The 20,446-nt window shown below is 48.0% G+C and overlaps 2 protein-coding genes across 4 annotated transcripts in view; both read right to left on the reverse strand.

The window, feature by feature from the left end:
- Positions 1-8,240: 8,240 nt before the first annotated feature.
- LOC129522077 (synaptosomal-associated protein 23-like) lies at positions 8,241-9,362 on the reverse strand. The gene has a single exon (XM_055344240.1). It carries the CDS (start codon positions 9,360-9,362, stop codon positions 8,727-8,729), a length of 636 nt encoding a protein of 211 aa, XP_055200215.1. The 3' UTR covers positions 8,241-8,726.
- Positions 9,363-17,174: 7,812 nt separating this feature from the next.
- The window catches only part of ZNF496 (zinc finger protein 496), a 28,547-nt gene continuing 25,275 nt past the window's right edge, over positions 17,175-20,446 (reverse strand). For all 3 annotated transcript variants that reach the window (XM_055343674.1, XM_055343506.1, XM_055343592.1), the window contains one exon: positions 17,175-20,147. In XM_055343674.1, the coding sequence (XP_055199649.1) occupies positions 19,387-20,147 (761 nt within the window). In that variant the 3' untranslated portion in view covers positions 17,175-19,386. The remainder of the gene's footprint in view (positions 20,148-20,446) is intronic.

Below are 20,446 nucleotides of genomic sequence, written 5' to 3' on the forward strand. Positions count from 1 at the left end.
AAAAAAATCAGTGGTAAACTCCTAGTCCTGGTTCAAAGGTAAAGACTGACCTGACACACATTGCTGAGTTATAGTTGCAGGATCTAAACCCCTTTTAAGCACTCAGATATCATAGTGACTACAGCCAGGGAAATAATCATCATTAGTGACCCTGGCTGGCCCCACAACTTTGACCTGGACTTTGTCATCTTAAGATGACTTTTTCTCAAATTCCATGCTGAATTCCCCATTGTGCAAGCCCCTTCATGAATATATATGTGCCCTTAGTTCAAAACTTCCCCAATTTTGCTATTCAGGGAGACACTACTTTGAGAAATACCCAAGTGTTCCTCTTACAAGTAAAACCTTGTTGCAAGTAAAACCCTTCCTTTTCCACTCAGGTTTGATTGTGGTTTTTGGCTCTACGCGCACCAAGAGGGGAACCCAGCTCAGGCAAATAGTGCCTTCTAAAGGTTGATCAGTGATACTTTCAGAGAAAGATGAAGACCAAAGAGGGAAAATGTGAAAAACCAACATGATTGGAGCCACTTTAAAATAGAGCCAGAGTAGCCACAGCACAGAAACTGGTTTACCTGCCTTTGTATGAACTGAGATACAATCTTTGGACTGGGAAAAATAGGAATTGTTTTAAGCAATTATGGTGAAGTTGGGGGGAGAATGGACATCCTGATCACAAGACTGATGGTTGTGGACTTTCAAGGGTACAATCAGTGGTCTACCAGTGTGACTTAGAGCTTGTTAACACCTATAGATAACTTTATTTCCTTTTCTTCAACTCTTGTAATTGTCTTCTTCCTTTTTCCTCTTAAATACTCCTTGCTTTCACCCTACAGGTGGGACGTTACAAGTGGGATGCAATTTGGGTTTCTACCTGAATCTGTGCTCACTGAGTTGCAATTTTTTATCCCAAAATACTCATGTGCTTCTCATTGTGGCTCTTATTTTCATTGCATAAGTGTGGTACACTCAATACAATTAATGAATCATTAGAATAAATTCTTATTCAGTGAAGCCATACTTTTTTCAGACTTAGGTTTTCCCTAATGTGCTTTTTCTTTTTTAAAATATTTTATTTATTTATTCATGAAATACACACATAAAGAGAGAGAGGCAGAGACATAGACAGAGGGAGAAGAAGGTTCCCCACAAGAAGCCTGATGTGGGACTAGATCCTGGATCCCAGGATCACAGAAGGCAGACACTCAATTGCTGAGCCACCCTGGCATTCCGCCCCCAAACCCCAATTCGGAACAAATGGGGTTAGGCAGAGCTAGAAATCAGGCTAGCCACGGAATCAGGCTCACAAAAATCCCAAAAATGTGGAGATGAAAGTAAACCAGACCATCCTGTTCCAGGTGCCAGAGGTGAGGTCTTGTTAATAACAGCTACTTGTGACCAACAAAGAATTACCTAACCCTAAAAAAGAAGTGAGCCATTAAAGATGTTATCACTAGTCCTTACTCAATAGTGATATCAATAGATATGTTAAAAGAATTTAGATTCTCTAGTTGGCGGTCAATAAATACCAACCCCACAAGCCCTCAGTGGCCACCCTGTTGGGACCCCTCAAACTGAGACCTTTCTCTGTATCTTTGCTTAATAAACTCCTATCCCTTTACTCACTCTCCTGTGTTTGCGAGATTCATTCTTCGACTCCGTGAGACAAGAACCTAGTTCTCCTCTATCACCCCTAATATTGCTTTTACTGTACCAGGATCCCACATGACATTTAGTTATCAGTATGGTCTCTTCGTCTTTTTTTTTTTTTTTAAGATTTTATGTATTTATTCATTAGAGACAGAGACAGAGAGAGAGAGAGAGAGAGAGGCAGAGACACAGGCAGAGGGAGAAGCAGGCTCCATGCAGGGAGCCCGACATGGGACTCGATCCCAGGACTCCAGGCGCTAAACTGCTGAGCCACCCAGGGATCCCCTCTTTGTCTTTTAGATACACATTTACATTTACATTGAGTCCCTCCTTCCAGCCTCTCGTCTGTAACTGTAATTTCTCCCGTGGTCATCTCGTCCACTCTCAGGGCTTCCCTTGTAGTGACACAGGGTATGACCCTAGTGCCTCCCCTGCAGCCTGAAACTTTTTCTCTAGTCTCCAGATATGCTTGCCCAGCTGCTCCTCCTTGTGGCTGTCCTGAAAATTAGCAAGTCCCAAACTGAATTTGTGTGTATATTTTCACTCCTAAAGAGGGCATCTTCTGGTCAAGTCAGAAGCCAACAACTTTTATGAGCTTCTTTCCCACATATTTCTCAGATCTCTCTTCTTCACTTCACCTCTACTGCTGCCCTTTAGCTCCTGGCTGGTGTCCCAGCTGTCCTAGTCAATAGCCTTGTAACTCCCCTCCCCAAAATCTCCAGCACTGCCCTATGACCCTGACCCTACTGCTCTTGCCTTCACCCCATGTTCAAATAGACTCTCAAGGTAAATTTCAAGATCTGGTGCCACTCTGGCTTTGTTCCCCTCTTTATCCTGCTGCCTTTTATTTATCTGCCACCTCTCACTTTTGACATTACTTCTCATAGAAACCTTCCTGAAGCCTGGGCACCAGGGTACAAGAGTGCCTGGCTCTGGGATTCCCAAACAGACCAGCTTCCACCACTCACCACTGATGAAATTCAAAGGCAGAGAGACAAGTGGTGGTAAAACAAGAAAGGACTTTATTTCAGTGAAGACTGCAGGCTAATATCTCAAAGACTGTCTCCTAAATGCTGAAAATACTTCTGATGGGGGAACACAGGGCTAGCTGAGGACAAGGCACTAGGTTGACAAGTCCTTGAAACATGCAAAGGGACCTTCCTCTAGGGACTCAACTGCCTTGATGTTCATACTCTGCTGAGGGCAAAAGGCAATTAGCCAAACCCCCAGGAGCCTGTAAGTCTACTTTAACATATAAAAGTTCCTTTAGAAATTTCCCTTTATCTCTAAACCCCCAAGATACGTGTTGGCGATCATTGGCCAAGCACATGGCCCACCAATATACATCTGAAGGGTCTCATGACTCAGGTTTTACTAGACAGTAATAAATGACCTTTCCCAATAGCAGCTGGTCCCTCAGGGTCCTGGAGACCCTGCTTCCAAAATTCCTTAGAGAACTAAGCTCTCCTCATGCCCCTCCCAACTCCCAGGTACGTATAATTAGCCACCCTGGGTGGCCCAGGTGGCTCAGCAGTTTAGCGCCGCCTTCAGCCCAGGGCCTGATCCTGGGGTCCTGGGATCGAGTCCCGTGTCTGGCTGTCTGCATGGAGCCTGCTTCTCCTCTGCCTGTGTCTCTGCCTCTCTCTCTCTCTCTCTCTCTCTCTCTCTCTCTGTGTGTGTGTCTCATTAATTAATAAATAAAGTCTTTAAAAAAAAAATCAGCCACCCCTCACAGGCCTGGGGCAGCCCCTCTTCCTGCCCAGGGGTCCTGTCCCCAAGCTTGAATAAAACCACCATTTTGCACCAAAGACATGTCAAGAATTCTTTCTTGGTCGCCGGCTCTGGACCTCACCCCACCAAACCTCACCTATAATTTCAAAACTTCATCACTTCCAGGTTTACATAAGGAAAATGTGGGCAAAGGTGGGTGGGTCCATGCAGGTAGTCAGTGAAGGTTAAACCATCATTGTCTTGCAGTTGATCATGGGTGGGGTCTTACTGGCTCTGGGCAAGCCTTATTGCTGGAGGGGATAGTTTTGGGGGATGCTCTGCTGCCCTCAGGGACTTTCATCTGAGCCAAGAGATTGAGCTGGAAGGAAGAACCCAACTAGAAAGTTTGAGGTCAAAATGGAGGCAACCAAAGTCCACTTTCATTACCTGACCCCGAGGAGGAAGGGAAACTTCCTTGATATAGTCTCTCTGTATTCCTGATCTGTCATCCTATTCCAGCAGCAGTTTGAAAGTTATTTGTGCAATGTGTTATCCAACTCCTAAGAGAGCAGCTGCTGGCTCTGCAGGCTAAGAATGCCCAGACTACCTCTCCAGGCTGCCTGAATTGGAATCCTGGCTCAGCTGTATCCCCTAAAGCCTCTTTCTTTCTTTCTTTCTTTCTTTCTTTCTTTCTTTCTTTCTTTCTTTCTTTCTTTCTTCTTTCTTTCTTTCTTTCTTTTTTTTTTAAAAGATTTTATTTATTTATTTACAGAAAGAGAGAGGCAGAGACATAGGCAGAGGGAGAAGCAGGCTCCTCGCAGGGAGCCCGACTTGGGACTTGATCCTGGAAGTCCAGGATCAGGACCTGAGCCGAAGGCAGACACTCAACCACTGAGCCACCCAGGCATCCCCCTAAGCCCATTTATTAACTTGTGTCTCACTGTGCAATGAGGGACTAATTGTGCCTGCTGTGCAGGATGACCATGCAGAGTCGAGTTGGCGTTGGCGTGTTGAAAAACCTTCCAAGCTTTTCTAATTGACATGCAGCAGTTGCCAGGAGAAATCGATACGCAAGTTTCTTGTGTATCATCCACAAAAGGGAGAGGCATACTGTGGTTTAAATAAAATTGTGGGCAATGCAGGTAGCTTTCCTTCCTGGCTCTAGTGACCCTGACCTCGGGCTGAGTGGAGGTTTCAGGCTTTGCAGACCGCACAGCGATTCTACCTACCCAGGTCAGGAGGCTGTCACTGAGCAGACCCTGGAGGCTCAGAGCAATTAAATGATTCCCGGGGAAACCACTTCGGGCCATCAGAAAGTACTGGGACCAGAATCCCGTCAGGTCATTTTCCCAGGTCTCTCTACTACACTCACGTGTCCTTCTGGAAAACAGATGAAAAGACAGAGGCTGGGGAGAGGCAGATTACAGGTAGGAGAACAGCATACCTGTGAGATAGCTGCAGTCCCGTGGAGCTTTGGTCTGATTATCAAGAAAAAAGATGCACAGGCATACAAGGTACACAGAGGCAAGCACAGCCACCCAGCTCCTGCTGCAGCCCTAAAAGCAATGCTCTGGAGTTCCAAAAAGAGCTGCCCCTCTAAGTAGAGGGTGGATGGCACCCAGGAGTTTGTGTCTGTCTCCCGGCACACAGAGGCCAAGCAAAGGCGCCCTGGCCTCCTATAAGTTCTTCATGGCCTGGCCTGCTGCTAAGGCGGCAAAGCAGAGGGACAGGCAATGAGGACAGTTCCCATGTCTTCCACACAAAACCAGTCCTCTTCCCATGAGGTCTCCCCTCACTGCATTTCAAAGCACACCAAGGTGTTGTGATTAGAAGTGACCTTTTCCTTCTCTGGATTTATCATGACTACACCCTCACTATCCAGAGCCTGAGGCTCAGGCAGGGCTGCAGCTGGTTTTTTAGCCACAGCCTATGACCTGGGAACTGACTCACCTGGGGGAAACTCCGTGGTCAGAGCAACTGCCCAACCATGGTCCCCAGGAGGGCCCTCCCCCAGGCAGAGGGAGATGAGCTCAGCCTGGGGAGAAGCAGGCGTTCTGGCTTCAGTCAAGCCTTTGTCTTAGACTTCTCTTTCCCAAGTGTCCATGAAGATGCAGAAAAGCGATTTTCTTCCCTCTGCCTCTTTAAACCTAGCTCAAAATCTCACCTCCACCAAAACTTAGTGACCAAAATCATGTGTTCTGGGGCACTAGGTGGCTCTTTCGGTTGAGTGTCTGCCTTTGGGTCAGGTCATGATCTTGGGGTCCTGTGATTGAGCCCCAGGTCAGACTCCCTGCTCCCCGTGGACTCTGCTTCTCCCTCCCCCTCTGCACAACCCCCCACTCGCTTGTGCATTCTCTGTCAAATGAATGAATAAAAAAAAATCATGTTTTTCATGTTCTCAGACTGTCTAGCCTAGCAGAAGACTACATCTATTACATTCCCTCTGGGGCGGGGCAGGGCGGGGGGAGACTCCCTGGGGTGGGGTGGGGGCAGTGGTAACCCAGGAGATCTCCTCCGCCACCCCGCACCTCACTCAAGCAGGCTGGTAAAGCAGTGCCTGAGGCACTTTGCAGCCCATGCGCTGGGACATCAGGATGCAGAATGATGGAAATCCAGACAGGTGCAGCTCCCGGTAAGCGCTGAAGAGGATCAGGACACGCCACCCCATGATATGCCACTGTGCATAAGTGCAATTGTGAGCTAAAGGCATTCTGAGTTCCTGGAATTCCATATTTGCCTAAAAGAAGTGCCTCCCTAAAGAGCTGATATCCTAAATCCCCTCCCATCGTGAGAGCTTCACCAAAGGTCAATAAAAGACAGACTTTTACCACAGGTAAGGAGACCAGAAGTCAGCACCACACCCACACAGACTTTTTATAAACAACAGTACCTTCCATCTATTTCCTAAGGGACTTCTGTCTTCCAATAAAGTACTTTGTGGGACACCGGGGTGGCTGGGTGGCTCAGAGGTTGGGCATCTGCTTTCAGCTCAGGACATGATCCTGGAGTTCCAGGATCCAGTCCCTATCAGGCTCCCTGCATGGAGCCTACTTCTCCCTCTGCCTATGTTTCTGCCTCTCTTTCTCTGGATCTCAAATAAATAAATAAATAAATAAATAAATAAATAAATAAGTATCTTCAGAAAAAAATAAAATAAAGTGTTTAAAGTGCGTTGTGTTTCCGTAAGTACCCTTTCTCCCTATGCTTCCCTAAAGTCATTTGTTCTCCCTTCTGGGCTACCCTACCACCTACTAAGATGGTCTATAGAAGCCCCAAAATCTAACCACCAACTCGAATCACATTTCTCTATAAATTTCTGTATGGAAGTGCATAAACATGTCTTTCTTCCTGCTTATCTATCTTTTGCCAGTTTAATTTGGAGGTTCCCAATTAATGAATACAAGAGGGTAGAGAGTTTTTCTTCCCAGCAGTGAAGACCAGCTGAGACCCTGCACGGAAACTTTTTTTTTTTTTTTTAAGATTTTATTTATTCATGAGACACACACAGACGGGGGCGGGGGTGGGGTGGGGCAGAGACACAGGCAGAGGGAGAAGCAGGTTCCAAGCTGGGAGCCTGACATGGGACTTGATCCCAGGTCTCCAGGATCAGGCCCTGGGCTAAAGGCAACACTAAACTGCTGAGCTACCCGGGCTGCTGCCCATGGCATGGAGCATTTCTATTCCAGAGGGCCTGAATGAATCTCACTCTAAATATTTTCCTCTTCAGCCTATGAAAGTCCTCATGTTAACAGTAGCTTCAGTAGATGGGTTGTAGTTGTTGCTCATAAACATCCTTTCAATCATTAGTGTATTAAAGCTCAAATGAATAAGAGACTCAGAATAATTAAAATGAACCTCATAACAAATTGTAGGAAAAGTCCTGTCAGTATTTCCAATAAAAAATGGGAAAGGTGCCAAAGACAGCTTTCCATCAGAGTGCTTCTTGATTTATGGACCTTTGCTTTACTCAATTTGTTACGAGCTAGTGAAATTATTCACCTTCCCCTGGTTCCCACCAAATAGTAAAAAAAAAAAAAAAAAAAAAAAAACCCACATTACCTATTTGAAAGAACAATTCCATTAGTTAGTTACAAAATTTAATTGTAAAGATCAAGCAGTGGTTATTGGTCAAACCAATCCACATTAATAGCTTTGAAGTATGCAGCTAGTTCTTAAATAAAGGTGACAAATGCCAAACAGATTCTTCTAACACTGTTCAAGATCTAAATAAATGTGATTCTGGACATAATTCAATCCACAAGGCTAACTGAATGATAGTGCAGTCATCAATAATTAAACCAAAGGCATAATTTTCCAAATCACTTTTTAGTTAAACAATAAATTCTAGTTTTAAAGTCTAAAGCTACAAAAAAATTCAAAGCAATCTAACTATTTTTCTACCTGAGATCAAAACAAGTTTCTTTTATCCTATCTAAACATAATTCTTAAAAAAAGAAAAAAAAACATAATTCTTGGCTTTGAGGTAAATCTGAATTCACGTGATATACTTTGTCAAACTTTTCCAAAAAAATTTAAGCCCTGCTTTAGAGAGAAATTCTCATGTTACACATACATATTTACATATTTTTTTCTTCAAAGACTAATGACAAATTTATGAGGTTAACAAGCATGTAATGGGACCATGATACTAATAATGTGAAAATAAAAAGCCATTCATTTATACAAAGTGTTCCTGTAAGGTGCAATATGAAATGGGATCACTATGTACATACACAAATCACCAAAAGTTCAGCAACTAAGCTCACTTTGAAAAAATTCTATTTTTTTGGAGCAGAGGTTACCAAGTTGTGATGTATAACAAAAATATTGTGTATAAAAACTCCGTTACCAAGGATTAGCCTAAACTGGCAATAACTGCAGCTTAAATTAAAAATTAAACCCAGCTAGATCTTTACTGTGGCTATGCAATTTTTGCTTTGTGGCATGCACGTTTTACTGAGGTAACAACCTCTTATCTCTTGCCTCTCCTCCTTATGCTCCCCTTGCCCCCAGTTTCCTTCTTCATGGCTGTCTTTGGCAATGCTTCCAAATCTTGAAAGCAAAAGAACCTGCTAAAGTAAATGAGAAGGATGAAAAATAACACGATATAAGATGTATAAAAACCAATCTAAAACTACGAATCAAGGAAAAAAAAAATATACAAGGACAGCCGAGCAGTAGTATACCCTCAAAGGAAAGAGAACATTAAAAAAAAAAAAAAAATAGGGGATCTGTACTCCTGGCCCTTCTTGCACATTATCTCCTGATTTAGAAGAGCATGGAACCGAAACGTCAAACTCTGAAAAGGTAATGGCTTTGAAGGAGGAGCTAGAGAAGTGAATACATGATAAAGAAGTACAGCAGCAGCTTTAGCTGTCAATGAGTTTCTTTGCTCTGGCATTGGCAATATCAATACGATCTTTGTTGGTGTCAGCCTTTTCTGTGATCCGGTCTGTTTTTCGATTTTGAGCCTCGATCTCATTGCCCATTTCCAGGGCCATGTTTTTTAGGTTTCCTAGGATACTGCCCACTTGAGTCAGGTTCTCTTCGATCTCATCTTCTCTAGCATCATTAGTTATACGTTTAATGTATCCACCGCTAGCTGCTCCAGTGGCTGGTTGTGGAGGCTGCCCATTTGTCACTCGGCCTGGCTGCTTAGATACTACATTACTAGGAGAGTTGTCTTCACCATCTCCCCATGTTGCCTTGTAGGCCTTACCGGACTCAAAGTTCTTTGTCCTATTACATGGACAGACACAAAGGCCACAGCACTTGTTGAGTTCCGTTAAAGTCTTCTCTGCCTCTCTCATGTCTTTATTTATTTGGTCCATGCCTTCTTCTATGCGGTTTAGTTGCTCCCCTTGTTCATCCAGCATAGTGATAGTCTTGATTCCTGCATCCTGAGACTCAATGGCTAAACCCAGGATTCTCCTTGTACTTTCCAGAGACTCATCAGTAACCTGGTGGGCTCTTAGCTGAATTTCTTCTGGTGACAGATTATCCATGATGAATTAAAACTTTTGATAAGCAAAGACACTGAAACGTGGATATTCTCAGACACCTCCAAACTCTAGCTCAGAGTCATTCGATCACTCGGAAACGGGGGTTTTGAAAAGTGGAGGTGCGACAGGAAACTGGGCCCACCAAGTTAAACAGGATGGTGCAGATGACCATGGACCCAAAGCGAGTCGGGTCCTGGGTAAGGGAAACTGTTTCATGAAAGGAGCCCCAGCTGCAAGCTGCAGAGGTCCTGCGAGCTGGGGAACCCGGTGGAAGTGATGTGGAGATGAAAGGCAAAAGGAGCGTAGATGGAATGACATTAGCTCACAGTTTGCTGCTGCCCATTGATGACTACTTGAGTCCCGCGGAGTAGAACCTTCCTCAGGGAACTCCCAACTGCCCTCGGGTTAACGCTTTACTGGAGGCCAAATGCAATCCTTGCTTAACAATAGCCAGGCCTCTGGGATCCCGAAAGTCTTCATTAACATATGAAAGTCTTTTTGGAAACTTCCTTTATTTCTGCCCCTCCCAACTTAAAAGTATATAATCAATTGCTCCTTATGACCCCAGAGCAGCTCTTCCTGCCCAAGGGTCCTGTCCCTATGCTTTAATAAAAACTTCTTTTTTTGCACCAAAAACAGCTGAAGAATTCTTTGACCTTTGGTTCCCAGACCCTAACATCGTGTCACAGGGGCATGCATTTGTCCCGCCACTACCTGCGTTGACTCTAGATGAGCTGTTTGGGCTCCACTTGCTTATCAACGGAATGGACAAGGTAGACGTGCCCAGTGGTTCTGATGTGGGAAAGACGTCAGGGTTCGAAGGTGACCTCCAAGAAAGAATCCTTGAGGCGTCTTTGGTGCAGAAAGGTGGTTTTATTTATTTTTTATTTTTTTAATAATAAATTTATTTTTTATTGGTGTTCAATTTGCCAACAGACAGAATAGCACCCAGTGCTCATCCCGTCAAGTGCCCCCCTCAGTGCCCGTCACGCATTCACCCCCACCCGCCGCCCTCCTCCCCTTCCGCCACCCCTAGTTCGTTTCCCAGAGTTAGGAGTCTTCATGTTCTGTCTCCCTTTCTGATATTTCCTACCCATTTCTTCTCCCGAAAGGTGGTTTTATTAAAGCCCTGGGACAGGACCCATGGGGAGACAGAGCTGCATTGGGGTTGTAAGGGGTGATGATGATGTACTTTCAGGTTGGGACAGGGTTGGAAGGATGTACTTTCAGGGTTAGGGACAGAATAGACCTCCCAAGTATTTTGGAAACAAGGTTTCCAGGATCCTGAGGGAAGCTAGATATTGTTAGGAAAAGTCATTTATTACTGCTTAGTAAACCCCCAGTCATGAGACCCTTCGGATGTGTATTAGTGGGTCATATGCTTGGGAGATGATTCCCAGCCTGTATCTATGTATGCACGGGGGGCAGGGGGTGGTGGTGGTGGGGATAGAGACAAAGGAAGTTTCGAAAGGAAATTTTTTTTTTTAAGATTTTATTTATTTACTCATGAGAGACACACATACACAGAGAGGCAGAGACACAGGCAGAGGGAGAAACAGGCCCCATGCAGGGAGCCTGACGTGGGACTCGAACCTGGGTCTCCAGGATCACGCCCTGGGCTGAAGGCAGCGCTAAACCACTGAGCCACCCGGGCTGCCCTCCAAAGGAATTTCTATATGTTTAAGTAGACTCACAGGGCCCAGGGGTTGGGCACAGATTGCCTGTTGCCCTCAGCATAGTGTCCACATCGGGGCAGCAGGGTCCCTGGAGGAGGGTCCCTTCACTTGGTTCAAGGACGTGTTGATGGGCTGTAGGTGCTCAGAAACTGAAATAATTTCCCTTCTGCTTTTGTTTCTGTGATCAACATCTCCAAAGCCAGGGATGCACCTTTATACAAATCTCAGCACTGGGACCCATTTCCCCCTTTTCCAGGAGATGGTAAGGTGGATTCATTCCAGAGAATTCCTTGCCATGCCAGTGTTTTGCCCCTTGTCCCTCTTATTCCATTCTAGATAAGGGAATGGTATAAAGGGATTTTTTTTTTTTCTAAAGATTCTGTTTAGAATAGAATATTCTCATACAGAGAGAGGCAGAGACACAGTCAGAGGGAGAAGCAGGCTCCCTGTGGGGAGCCCAGTGCTGGACTTCATCCCAGGACCCCGGACTCTGAGAATTTCAGCACAAATTGAGAGGTTTGGAACAGAGCTCTGTGTTGACCAGACCCAATTTACTTTTTTTTTTTTTTTCTAATTTACTTTTACAATGAAAAGCCAACTCTAGGCCTGGCCAACCATGAATCTGGCCATAGGGCTTATTTGGAACCCACATTTTAACTCACTCAAGACTTCTTTTCACCAGCTACCCGAGAAAGCCGGGATTTTGCTTTGTGACACAGAATTTGTCAACTAAGGAAGTAGAAATCTAAATGTGACAGTTGATTGGATGTGTCAGCATGGCATGGCCATGGGGGGCAGATATTTGGTCAAAAATTTTGGTGATGGTTTCTGGGAAGGTGTTTTCGGATGAGATTAGCATTCAAATCGGTAGACGCTGAATAAAGCAGGTGGCTGTCTGCAATGTGAGTGGGCCTCAGCCAGTCAGATGAAGGCTACTGTAGACTGAATGTTCATACCCTCCCCAGATTTATATGTCGAACCTAATCCCCAGTGTAACGGTATGAGGAAGTAGAGCCTTGAGAGGTGATTAGGTCATGAGCCTCCTGGCCCAATACAGACCCAGAGAGCTCAGGGAGCTCCCTAAGCCCTTTCACTGTGTGAGGACACAGTACATGTCTGCTTGTGAAGTAAGCAGCGAGTTCTCAGCCGACCCTAGATCTGCTGGAGCCTCCATCTTGGACTTCCCCAACTCTATAATGTGAGCAATATTTAAGACACAATTGTCCAGCCACTCGGTCTCTGGCACTTTCGTTATTGCAGCCCAAACTCAGACAAAAGTCCTAATAAAAGCCTGACCTTTCCCAAGAAAGAAAGGATTCTGCCAGCAGACTGCCTTTAGGCTACAGCTGCAAGTCTTCCTGAATCCAGCCAGCCAGCCCCCACAATTATGTGAGCAATTTCCTCAAAATAAACACACACACACACACACACACACACACACTGTATTGGTGACATTTCTGCAGAAAATCCTTGTAGGCACTGTTAAGATTTTTTAATTTTTAATTTAAGTAATGTCTGCACTCAGTCAACATTGGTCTTGAACTCATGACCCCAAGATCAGGAGTCACATGATCCACTGACTGAGCCACCCAGGTGCCCTTCCTTAAAGGAAGGAAGGAAGGAATGAAGGAAGGAAGGAAGGAAGGAAGGAATTATTAAATTAAGAAAGAAAAAAAATACTGTTAAAAAAAGGAAGGAATAAAGAAAAAAGAAAGATCTAACTGGCTTTATTCAATATTCACAAATTAGGCAGCATCCCATCTAACAAACAGAAGGAAACTCTGAGGCTTTGTACAAAATGAAAGGCTTTAATAGGCAGAAAGGGGCAGGGATACAGAAGTCATAAACAAAAGAAATTATTTCAGGGGAGGTCAACTTCTTTGGGGGGAAGGCTGGGGATCTCTCGTGCAGATTACCTTACTAGAGTTGATTGGGAAATTCCAGACTGAGTGGTTTAAAATTCTATTCTGGGAGAGGCTGACACCGCAGTTAGATTAGTTATTAAGTCTTGATGGGACTTAGCAAAAGGGACTGTACTTTGGGCCTGTTGTTCTTCTTTATCAACTCACTGGGGTATCACCCCGTCTCTCCTCTCACCTGCCCCCGGGGTTGCAGACTGGGATCCTGGCCCACCAGCAGAATCCTGGGTTGTTCCCCTGGTCTATGATCTCACACAAAGCCAAACTGTCCTCACCTGCCAAGGGGGATTTCAGGTAACTATTCACGTTTCTTTCAGGTTTAACACTCTGGACTCTTGACTGAAGAGAACCATTTCCTGAGGGAGCATTTCTTCACTGGAAAACCAGACCATTAAGGATTTTAATTTCACAGAATCGTAGGACATCACTGATTAACTGGCTGTATTTGAGTTTAATCATCCCTTGAAAGATTTAGATCCTCAGTAATCACCATAGTGAGTTGAACTGGGCTACCTTGGAGATCTATTCCCTGGAAACTTGTGGATGCCACCATATTTGGAGAAAGGGTCTTTGCAGATTAATTAAACCAAGGTTTTTGAGATGAGACCATCAAGGATTATGGGTTGTTCTTCATTCCAATGAGACAGAAAACATGGTGAAGAGACAGAGGTGGGGTTGAGGATGATGCAGCCACAAGCCAAGGGATGCCTGGAGTCCCAGAAGCTGTTGTAACTGAGGGATGTCACAACAAATTGTCACAAACTGGGTGGCTTAAAACATCCAGGATGTGATCTGTCATAGTTCTGGAGGCCAGAAGTCTGAAACCAAGGTGTTGTGGGCTCTAGGTTTCCCACTCTGTCTTGCATCTTCCAGCTTCTCTTGGCTCCAGGGTCCATCAGCTTATGGCCCCTCACTCAATCTCTGAGCTTGAGGCCAGGGTGGCCCCTCCATCCTGGCTGAGCTTGTTCCCATGTGTCCCTTCTTCTACCCATGTCCCTTCTTATAGGAACAGTTGTCATTGGATTTCAGGCCCATACAGGTAATCCAGGGCAATCTATTCTCAAAAATGTTTAATGTAATTACATCAGCAAAGAAAAGTCCTTTTTTTGTAAATAAGGTCACATTCACAGGTTCTGAGGGTTAGGACATGGACACATGTCTTTTTTTTGAGGGACAGAATTCAACCCCTTTTATCCCTATCCAGTTTCCCCTCTGGCGCCATTTTTTTTAAAAAAGCTTCTATTTAAATTCCAGTTAGTGAACATACAAGTACTACTAGTTTCAGGTGTAGAATACAGTGAGTCAACAGTTCCATAGGACACCTGGAGCTCATCACAACAGGTGCACTCCTTCATCCTCATCACCTAGGGGCCATGTTTTAATCCCATTTTATTAACACCTGGGGCCATGTTTTAATCCCATTATATTTGCACCTTGTTGTTGTCCTGCTTTAAAAATTCTCAGGAATCTTCAATGAGCATTCTTTCCCCCAAGAATAATTGTTTTAACTTGGGAATTGACGCCTTAGAGTGAGACCTATGGAGTCTCAAGATTAATAACATAAGAAACAGGTGTTGGTGTGGATGTAGAAAAAGGGGGAAATCTCTTACACTGTTGGTGGGAATGCAAACTTGTGTGGCTACTCTGGAGAACAGTGTGGAGGTTCCTCAGAAAATTAAAAATAGAACTAGGATCCAGCAATTTCACTACTAGGTATTTATCCAAAGGATACAAAAATACGAATTTGAAGGGGGACCTGCGCCCTGATTTTTTAGCAGCATTATCTACAATAGCCAATTTATGGAGAGAGCCCAAATGCCCATCAACAATGGGATATTAGTCATCAGAAGAATGAAATCTTGTGATGTGCAGTGAGGTAGGTGGAGCTAGAGAATGTTATGCTGAATGTAATAAGTTAGGTAAAGACAGATACCATATGATCTCACTCATATGTGGAATTTAAGAAACAAAGCAAACATAGGGGGGAAACAGGTAAACCAAGAGACAGTCTTAACTATAGAGAACACACTGATGGTTATCAGAGGAGGGAGATGGGTGATGGGTGATGTGTACTAAGGAGGACACATGGGATGAGCACCAGGTGTTGTATGTAAGTGATGAATCACTCAGTTGTGCATCTGAAATGAACATTACACTGTATGTTAATTGGAGTATAAATAAAAGCTTAAAATAAAAAGTATGGAACCTCACTGGGTGGTGAGGGGTACATCTCTGCAGCTACTTGAGTTACAGGGAGTCCCAGAAAGAGCATTCAGGAGATACGGCCCCTAAGCAACCCCGGGGTCTTGCTATGAGGAGGCTGGTCCAGGTGTTCAGGGGCCTCACAATCTCATGCTCTAATGCTGGCTCTCCATGAGGCAAATTCCTCCCTCCTTCCCTCCTCCCTCCTCCCTCCTCCCTCCCGCTCCCTCCCTCCCTCCCTCCCTTCCTTCCTTCCTCCTCCCTCCCTCCCTCCCTCCCTCCCTCCTCCCTCCCTTCCTTCCTTCCTTCCTTCCTTCCTTCCTTCCTTCCTTCCTTCCTTCCTTCCTTCTTTTTGTTTTGAGAGGGAGAAGGGTAGGGAGGGGCAGGGGGAGAGAGAATGTGGTGCCAAACCTGGCTCGAACTCACAACCCTGATATCACAACCTGAGCCAAAATCAAGAGGTGGATGCTCATCCAACTGAGACTCCCAGGCACCCAAAGCAAATTCCATTCTTCATCATTCATTCATTCTTCACAGCCACAGCCTGTGTCTTTTCCGGCCCATGGTGTTTTGCCGACATGTATCCCAGCCCCTCTATACTTCCACAAGATGTGTAGCCCTTATACACAGCTAATTGTTTTATGTGGATTAAAAAGCGGGGAGGCCATCCACTGTCCGTGGCTTATGTGGCGGGCCAGCCTTTGTGTGACGAGGTTGGCAGCCTGCCCGTGAGACCTGGGCTGTCCCGAGATGTTGGAGGGAAGCCCCAGCCGTCACACTTGTGCTCCTGGGGAATTGGCCGTCCCAGGTCTTCTGCATTTTACAGGTGGAGTGTCTGTGCTTCGGGGCACTGGGGATCATGAGCATGTGAATCACGGTGCCCAGGCTGTAGGCCGCGGTTTCCAGGGGGAATCAAGTTTCCAGTGGGGGTTGGATGGTCAAAGCCAGTACAGAGGGGCCCCCAGGGCTCCAGCCCTGGTGAACTCACATCTCAAAGAACTGACTTCTTGATGCTGGGTGCCCTGCGGGGGTGTGGGGGCCGCAGGGGGTCAGGCCACCCAGTCTTTCTCCTACTGCTCCTTTCCTGTCTGGCCTTCTTACCTTCCAGCCTTGATGCGTGGAGCTCTGATATATATATATATATATTAAAGACTTTATTTATTCCTGAGAGACACACAGAGAGAGGCAGAGACACAGGCAGAGGGAGAAGCAGGCTCCATGCAGGAGCCGGATGTGGGACTCGATCCTGGGATCAGGATCACGCCCTAGGCGGAAGGCAGGCGCTCAACCGCTGAGCCACCCAGGGATCCCGGAGCTCTGGTTTTATTTGTTTTAGAGACAGTGCAGGACCAGGGTGGGGGGCAGAGGGAGACAGAGAGTCCTCAGGCCGACTCCCCTCTGCGCCCAGAGCCCAGGGGCGCTCGACCCCAGGACCCAGAGATCACGACCTGAGAAGAAATCGAGTTGGCTGCTTCACAGACTGAGCCTCCCTCCCAGGCACCCCGACGGTTACCAACTTCTATTGGTGGAAAACGTGCCCGGGCTTGTGTGATGGGGTTGGGACAGTCCGTCCCCTTGGTTACTCCACAAGCACTAGAGCAGGTGCCTTGTCCAGAATCTGCACTTGGCGGAGGAGGAAACACTGTCATGGGTGAGCAGCAGGGACCGCCATCTGAGTTGGGGGTGGGTGTGGATCAGCACCTTCCTTCCATCTGCCTTATGGCGTGACTCAGGATGGCAAGAGCTCAGGGGCCTGGAGACAGGCCCCAGCAGGGTCAGGTCATGTGGCCACAGTGTGAACCTGCCGGGGCAGGGACAAACGCTTTCCTCCCTCCTCTGGAGAGGGCCCAGTTCAGGCCACCAAGACCAAGACAGGCTTCACAAGGTGCTGTCCACTGCCCAGAGGGACCAGCCTCAATACCCTTGCACCTTCAGCTCTCCGGCCGACTCACCACCTTTCTCAGGCTGCACTGCACTTTAATTTTTTGTTGTTTTCAGCTAAAATTAAAATACAAATATGAATTCAGTGAGATTTTATTATGCACCCGTTCAGTTCGTGAGAACAATACAGAGGGATGGGAGGCACAGGGAGGGCAGAGATGCTTCTCAGTGACGCAGTCTCTGAACTATGGGGCACAGCTGCCACCTCGGATGCCTGCCTGGCCCCGGGGACGGCAGGAAGGGTGAGGGTGGAGGCAGGTGGGCCAGCTCTGGGTCTGCAACCCCCCAGCGCAGGGAACCCGGGCTTCTAGTGCACAGGGTGAACCTGGGATTCTCACTCCACCACCCAGGACAGCGTCCCGGGGGCAACAACTCCTGATTCCTAGGCGCCCTGCGCGGCTTTGGGTAAGTGGGAGGTGGCCTCCCAATACGGAGGGACATTAGGAAATGCACAGCCTCTTTGTAGGTAGGGGTCAGTTCTGTTACACCCCAGTTGTTTCCTACTTATGACCCAATTTTACACATAAAATAAGTAAGTGGAGCAATGCTTTTAGGCAAGTGTGTGAAGTGGGTGAGGTGCTATGCTCACCACCAGTGACAGAACCTCGGATGAGGGCACAGGCAGATGGGTGCACGTTAGTGTCTGGCTTCTATTTGTAATTTCCATGCTCTTAGCCTTAAGACTTTTTGGGTTTTCTCCCCTTTCCTGGCAGATCAGTAAAAAGGCCAACTTTTTAGAAATGAAGAGCCCCAAAGGTTTATTTATCGTTGAGGGTCTGACCGAAGGGTGTTCTCGCACTTCTTGCTCCTAGGCAAGGGGTGCATCTACACAGGCACGGAACTTAACTACAGGACCTTTTAGCTCTTTCGCGGGGTCTGGGGGCGTGGTATCTGCATGTGACGATGAAGTACCTGGTGGGGGACAGGACTGGACATATAAATGACACAGAACACCTGCCTGGTTGCTGGTCTTAGTTGCTCACGATCCAGAACATCAGGACCGTCCCTGCTGCCTGAGGCTCCCCTACCAGCTGTCACTCCCAGGCCACCATCAGGGCTGCAGACTTTCCAGGCTATTGTGCCCAGGCGCTGGGGCCTGAAATCTGAGAACTGGGAAGGACAGCACAGCAGGACCACCTAGTGGCAGGGGGTGAACTGTGGGTGCAACCCCCACAAGTCGTAGGGTCCTAACCCCAGGACCCCAGAACGTCTGTGTCACCTTACGTGCAAACAAAACCATGGCAGCTGTCGTTGGTGGACGTGGGAATACTCTGGGCTCAGAAGCAGAGGCCTTACGGTTGGTGTCCTCACAAAAAAGGAAATTTGGAGACAGGTACACAACACCATGTGAAGGTAGCACAGACAGGGTGACACTTCCACAAGTCTTGCGGTGTCACCAATGCCAGCGAGCACCAGCTGGAGGGAACAGGACACAGGTCCTCTGTCCTGCGACACTCGGATCTGGGGCTTTGCCTCCAAAACAGAGACCATGCCTGTCCGTGGTTCTACGCCATGGGCCCCAGTAAAGGAAAACAATCAGCAGGTGAGCCCAAGTCCCCTGCCCGCCTCGCCCAGGTGACACTGAGGGCCCAGCTTCCCATTCCTGGACGCGGTGGGTGGGACGGGCACTCAAGTGCCTTGCACACGACGATAACCACACTCCCAACCCACGACCTTTTACCAAGAGCCTTATCAAGGGCCTTCACAGTGTGGAGAAACCGCATTTTGGGGAGGGCATGCCACACAGCTTAAAACGTGGGCTCTGCTTCGTGAGCTTCTGTTCCCCCATAAGCTGACAGCACCGCGAAAAAGAGGGCAGGAGGTCCCTGCGTAGCCCACTTGGCTCCTGATAATGCTGGGCTGTCCCCACGGCCACCCAGACTTCCCAGGACAGGGCAGGCTCCGCCCCCATGCGACCCCGGCCTTCCCACTGTCACACAAGTGCAGTAATTCCCAAACCTCAGTGGGGAGGGGAGGATGTGGGTCAGGGATTCATGGAGTGTTGGCAAGGGACACACGGACACGCGGCGGGGACGACCCAGTCCTTCCCTCTCAGAACACTGGAGGGGGTCCTTGAAGTGCCCGGACCGGCGGAGACAAGCCCTCCCTGCTTTTTGGCACAGCAGAGACAACAAATGCTCAGTAGGCCGCTATCTCGTTTCTACCTGAGAGCAAAGGGCAGGAGAGGCGATTCTGTCCAGAGGGGGTGGAGGTGGCGGGAGGGGTCCGGGGCCTCGGGACAGGTCAGTACCGAGCAGCTGGAGGAATGCGCGCCCGCCAACGGGCCCCTCAGTAGGAGTTCAGAGCCTGCTTGGACCGGCGTTTCATGTGCAGACGCTGGTGGCGGAGGAGGTCACAGTTCTGCGAGAAGCTCTTGACGCAGTAGCGGCACTGAAAGGGCCGGGCCCTGTCCTCGCCATGCGCACTGCTGCGGTGGCGCGCCAGGTGGTCTGGCCGCTGGAAGGCCTTGCCACACTCGCAGCACTGGACGCTGAGCTCGGCTGCGCCCTGGGCCAGCAGGACGCCTGGGCCCGCGCCCCCGGAGCCCATGGCCGCCCCGGAGCCTCCGAGCTCTTTCCCCCGGTCCCTGCGCAGGTGTGTGCGCCTGTGCGACAGCAGGTGGGAGTTGAGACGGAAGCTCTTCCCACACGCACCACAGCGGTAGGGCTTCTGCGCCTCGTGGATCTCCAGGTGTCCATCCAGGTCCTCGCTGTCACTGAACAGCTCGCCGCACACCGAGCACTCGTGCGGCTTCTCCTGCTCCCTGCGGCTCCGCAGGTGCCGGATGAAGTTGACCCTCCAGCGGAAGATCTTCCCGCAGTTTGGACAGATGTAGGACTTTTTGGAGGAGGACGTCGCCATCTCGCTGCCAGCCTCGGCACCACTCCGACGCGACGTGGGGAGGCCGTGCTGCTTCTCTGTGGGTCCTGGTGACCCGTCCGTGCAGTAGGGGCCAAGCTGGGAGTCCTCGTCCCCAGAACTGGACAGGATGATCTCGATGGTTACCTCCTCATCCAGGCCGTTCTCAGGCGTCAGTGTGTCACCTCCGGCTGCGGGAAAGCCATGGGCAAGGTCAGCAGTGCAGGGCCAGCTCCAGCCCAGCTGGGATTCCTTCCCACTCAGCCCCAAGACCCTCTCCTTATTCTTCTCCACTGCTGAGAGCCCTATTACTTATCAGTGTTACCTTCTGGCCGTGGATGTGCATCGGGGGCGTTAAGAACTTCAGGAGAGAGAAAGACCCTAGAGACCCTGTATCCCATGAAGGCAGCAGCAGGATGGTGCCCGCAACCAGGAGACGCGCAAGTGAATGCTCCAGGGGCTTCATGACCCTTCTGATACCGACAGCCCC

Source organism: Nyctereutes procyonoides, unplaced genomic scaffold (genome assembly GCF_905146905.1).
Source record: "Nyctereutes procyonoides isolate TBG_1078 unplaced genomic scaffold, NYPRO_anot_genome, whole genome shotgun sequence".
Taxonomy (NCBI): domain Eukaryota; kingdom Metazoa; phylum Chordata; class Mammalia; order Carnivora; family Canidae; genus Nyctereutes; species Nyctereutes procyonoides.